The 5,569-nt window shown below is 31.0% G+C and overlaps 1 protein-coding gene across 5 annotated transcripts in view; it reads right to left on the minus strand.

Annotated features, from left to right (window-relative positions):
- Positions 1–4,913, minus strand: part of LOC108969945 (homeotic protein distal-less) — a gene marked incomplete at its 3' end in the record, with an annotated part of 96,018 nt that extends 91,105 nt beyond the window's left edge. For 4 of the 5 annotated variants that reach the window (XM_018934994.1, XM_018934991.1, XM_018934992.1 and 1 more), the window contains 1 exon segment: positions 3,588–4,913. In XM_018934994.1, coding sequence (XP_018790539.1) covers positions 3,588–3,715 — 128 coding nt within the window. In that variant the 5' untranslated portion in view covers positions 3,716–4,913. 5 annotated transcript variants of the gene reach the window in all.
- Positions 4,914–5,569: the final 656 nt, after the last annotated feature.

A 5,569-nucleotide genomic window follows, 5' to 3' on the forward strand; every position in this document is an offset into this window, starting at 1 on the left:
AAAATTTAATATTTCATTCACATTTAATTATAAAAATTTGATAAGTTACAATTATGATTTATAGCACGTTATTAAAATTTTTTATTTTTTTAAATTTCCTATATATTTTTTTGTATTCCTATATCGCAATCTAAAAATTTCGCTAAATGCACCGCCATTGCATTATAATTATATCATAATTTATTGCAGCTTAATAAAAAAAAATTTTTCTCTAAATTTTTTTCTTTTACTTTGTTTTTTAATTAAATTTTTAAAAAGTTTTTAATATTTTATATTGTTTCCTTCCATTTTACAAATTTTTCTCCAACGCACCGCCGCAACGCGATGGGAGTGTCGTCGACCTTCTACGCTTTTCTTTGGTTGGCCACTTGCTTTGCTGGCCACAATATCGTCATTTCTCATTTGTCCAACACAATCGCGGCTATATTTCATAACACATTGCTACTTTCCTCTGTGTAAATATTTATCTACACACATGTATGTATGGGGATGTGTCATTTTTCATGGCAGCGCCTGCGCTTATGTTTTACCACTGATTCACTGATAAGGCTACTAATATGCATATTTTGTAGTTTTTTCTTTGTCTTCACCTGCAAATATGTTTCTTGTGCCCTAATGTTCGGCTAATTTGTCATTTTGACGGCTTGCCATATGCGAAGCATACGAATGACCGCCAAGAAAGCCTGCCTGTCAACAGCAAAGAAAATATGCTTTCTTAGTGCACCTTAATGAAGGAGCTGAAAAGTTGACCAGTTTATACTTCAAACTTTTTAATTGCCGCTAATTGTTTTCATATATTTTAGTTGCGCCCTCTAAAGTTGATTTATTTTTGTGCAAGATTTTGGCAGCGCGATATTTTTCATTTCCTTGCACTTTATTTACATTGTGACGCACTGGATAATAAATGTTTTGTTTCAACTCATCAAACGTGAGTTGGATTTGTACGATAACAAAGTTCGCACTTGATAAAATTAAATTTTAATTATTATTGCTTTAAGTTTAAACAGTATTTTGCTAATTATGCAGTTTGCTTTATTTGCAGATTTTGTGGAACTAAAAATGTTTTTAAGTAAAGTATGGTGAGTGTTAGTATCTGAACTATATAAATTATTAAGTATTTGAAACATTTAAAAAAATTAAACTAAACGGATCAACTTTTTTAGAATACCGATAGGAATCCTTGGTCAACTATCGCATATTAGTTGAGATTAGAAGACTATGAGTAATCACTACATTTGGTAAAAATTTTCAAAACATCCCTATATTTGTGAGACATTGTTTAATGTAGTTATCATTCACATATTTTTCCACAAAATTTGACAGAGCTATCAAAAATTTATTATATATATTTTTTATACAAATCTTCCTAATCTTCAAACTATATTTTTGTTAAATATTTTTTCGCTTAATAACCAATATTCAATGTACTTTTTAACAAAATATGAGCTTCGACTCGCAAAAATTAGTTTTTTTTTGCTCCCAATCGCTAAATGTGCCTTAGTCACAGGAACTACTTCATTAGAGATAAACGATTACGGTATTATACACATTTACCAGAATAAATTACATCTTTTGTTATAAAAATGGTGGTCATTATACACTAAACACCAACAACTACTATTTTCGAGCATACTTTTTCACTTTTTCAATGGTTCGGTTTTAAAAAGAAATATATGGATTTATATAAGGCAAGCTACTTAATTTTTTATTAAATTAGACTACTTACAACACTTATGCCTGGTTTCTGAGTCCATACTTAGGTTGTTCCCAAATACAATCTTAGCTAAGAATTGTTGGAGACTTAGTAATCGCTTGCGTTTCACTGTCAATGCTTAATTTCTATAAATTTTATTATGATATATCACAACGTTTTGGCAACATATGTTTTAGAAATGTCATTCAAAAAATATGTTTGAAATATTGAAATTATAACAGACAATACATAAATTTGTGAGGAAAGTTATATCGAAAATGAATGAAAACAACAAAGTAACCCCGAAAGTATGAAACGTAAAACATTATTTTCCTGTTTTATCTTAAGCGCAACTTAAGTATGGATTGTGAAACCGGGCTAAAGTAGTTAAAAGATACCATAATATGTTTAGAGATTTTTGGATCAATAAATTTAAAAGTTTTAGCAGAAAAAATGCTGCAAAATTCACTTTTTCTGCCTTCTAAATGTATATGACCCCGTAAAAGCAATATTTAAACGATTTATATGAGACAAGAAGCCTACGATTCTTTACTATAATAAAAATTCTTAAACTAACAAATTTCAACTTTAAAGTTCAAAGTAGAAAAAAGCTTGATATCGCCTTAGCGGGCATTTTTGATAGTTCCTTCTGAGTCAAATATCATCAACAGTTTAATAAATACAATAACAAAAGTTCAAAGGTTCAGAAATGTATGTTAAAAACTTCAAGTAAACAGAGAAAAATCTCAACACGATTTTTAGTTTTCTATCGATTGGTCATCGTGCTTTCTATTAAATTTGCAGAGCAGAAATGTTGTTTTATTCTATTTATATTAATATTAATTAACTTATACTCATATTCGAAAAAGCACATAGTACACTTAGTATTACTAATATGCAGAATTCGAATTTTAAAAATTTTACCATTTTCTAAATTGAAACTGCTGAAAACTTAAAATATTGCGATTGCTTTTATTTATTTGAAAGCTATAAGTTAGCTTTTTAGGCGTATGTCGTCACCTAAAATGCGAAATAACGTATCATCAAAAAATTCGAAATTGCTTATCCTATTGATAACGATTCACTACTTCAAATTACATACATAATATTGCATATGTCCAACATTTTTAGGTTCTGCGCTCATATATGATTAAAAATATTAAAAATTTTTTTCACTCTTGTTCCATTTTATATCGTGTTTCATTCACGCCTCTGTAAATTTTCGAAAATGTTGTTACATTATTTTGCATTTTAGGTGACGATATGCCTCTCCTACCACACTAACTTAGAAAATATTTTTCGAACATGTTTATATTTTCTGAAACTGATAGAAATAGCTAATTTATCTATAACTATTTAAAACATGGACGGATTCCATAATCAGTCCATCGAAGGGATACAACAAAATTCACTGAAGCAACTGAAGGCGATCTCGAAAAGTGCTTAGGAAAAGGTTTTCGAGGACTGGAAAAGCCGTTGGCATAAGTGTATTACATCTAGTGGGGATTACTTGGAAAGCGACAAAATAAATATTGATGAATAATGAACTACTACTATTTTTTTTGTCACAATGTATATATTGTTTAAAAACAGAAGCTTAATTAAAAATATTCGGATATCACTGAACTCGCCATCCAATCATCTTGGCTTAAACATTAAATTCGTAACCAAAAATCGGATTTGGAAATTAAAAAAAAAATAATAATTTTTAAGCAAAAAATTGGAATTAAAATTAAAAAACTAGCTTTGAAATTGTTAAAAAATTCGCAACTCTGCCAAAAACTACTCTTATGGAGGACTATTATTCTTCCTTCACATTTCATACAACACTTGACCATTAGAACACATATTACTCATAAACGCTATATTGTAGAATTTTCAAAATGCGACTCACCCAGCGGCGGCATGCTGTTGCAGCTCCACAAATGCCGATTTGCCCGGTATTTGTGCGCCTGGTGTGCCCGTTGTTGTTGTACCGCCATCCATATATTTGGGTGTGTGCGGTGCATCGGGTGCATCCATGCCGGATTGTGGTGTGCTGGGAGGCCCCTCATAGGGGCTCCCTAAATCGGTGAAGTTAAGCGTGTTGGCGCCTATCGAGGCCACTTTATCAAGAATTTTGACGGCTTTTTAGTGGACGCGTGCACAAAGTGAAAATACACACACACACACTAGTTATTGAGTAATATAAATTGGGTGTTTTGGAAATATTAAAATTTTACAAATATTTTTTTTTAATTAAATTTTTTTTTTTAATAATAAAATTAAAAAAATGTATTTTCGAAAAATCACTTTTTGCAGAAACACGCAGCAAATGGTGTGGTTTTCGTTTTTTTTTTAAGTGACTTTTGTTATTGTTATTATATTTTGCCAGCTAAATATCTTATCTTATTGCATGCTAAAGCACGCACTTGTCAACTTAAATGCAGTAATAGATACTTTCAACAACGAATTTTTAATTGCAACAACAATGCCACAACACACACTAACTGCTGCTGCTGTTGCTCTCTGGTAGTAGTAGACTGCACTTTTAATTAGCGTATAATTTGTGTCATTTTTCTTTTCGCACTGCAATTAGCGATTTTCCACGCGACGACGATCATGGATGATGCTCTGCAACGAAAGTTTCTTGCCGCTTATATATATATGTATATATAATTAAATATATATATAACATATATCTATATTTGTATATACATATGTATATGTTATGTATAGTTTAGCATGCGTGCTTTGTTTTTGGTTTTGCTACTAGTTGGCGTGGGTGTTGCCTACCTTGGGCGGGTGGAAAGCGCCGATACTTAATTTCGACCGCACACGTGAGTTGTTCGACAGCGTTTTAATTGTTGCTGTTTCAAATTTTTAATATCTTTTTTGAATGGCTTTCAGAAATTGGTATTTTCGATCGCAAGCTGAGCTAAGCACTTGGTGAATGAACTGAAGACAACACAGGGTTTTGGATTTTTGGTGGAAAGATAGTAAAGTTACTTGTATATATTAATATATAAGTATTATAGAAGCTGTTTTGAGGTTTGTTTAAGTAAGCGCTTAGCACTGATTTGAATTTAACTGCTGTTTAACGCATAATCTTGACAAATTTTCATTATTTTCATTTACGTCTTTGCACACAAATCACTTAAAGTGAACAAATTACTTGCAGTATTTGAATACTTTTTTGAAATATTTTGTATTTTTTGGTACTTATTAGTTTCTTGTTTTGAAAAAATTAATTTTTTAACACTGATTTGTTTTTGTATTTAATATTTTAGTGTAAGTTTTTAGTAAGTTTCTGTTTTCATTAAATTTTATTTTGCAACACTTTCTTGTTTTTGTAATTTTTATTAAATTTTAGTACCGTATTTAGTATAACCAATGTTATTTTTTATTAAAAAACTAATCATATAAGTAAAACTCAAATCGGTTTGCTTTTATCCGTCCCTCGAAAAGCACTTTAGTCAACTGAATCACGCAAATTAGAGATTTTCCAAGCAAACCATCTAGTTTCGCGCGCAACCGTTAGTTTTTTCTTATTCGGTAAAATCGTTTTTTTTTTTACTATCCAATTGTACACAATTTAATTTCGTTCATATTTTAAATACATGTTTCATTTCAAAAACAATAAAATAAATTAATTTGTTGCACCACCGACGAAAATCGCGCGTATTGGCAACGTTAAGACGACGGCGTTTACACACGTCCAAAGCGCGTTTTGAATTTTTGCGAGTTAAACACCAAACCAAACCACACACAGTAAATTCACCCGTCGATTCGAGACACTGCGAACGATTTGTACGCGCGACCAACCACAAACAAAGTGCGTGAACGACTAGGTACGAGTTGATTATGTGATCATTTGCTGCGCCGCAAAAATGCTCG

Source organism: Bactrocera latifrons, unplaced genomic scaffold (assembly GCF_001853355.1).
Source record: "Bactrocera latifrons isolate USDA-ARS-PBARC rearing strain unplaced genomic scaffold, ASM185335v1 scaffold_27, whole genome shotgun sequence".
Lineage (NCBI taxonomy): Eukaryota > Metazoa > Arthropoda > Insecta > Diptera > Tephritidae > Bactrocera > Bactrocera latifrons.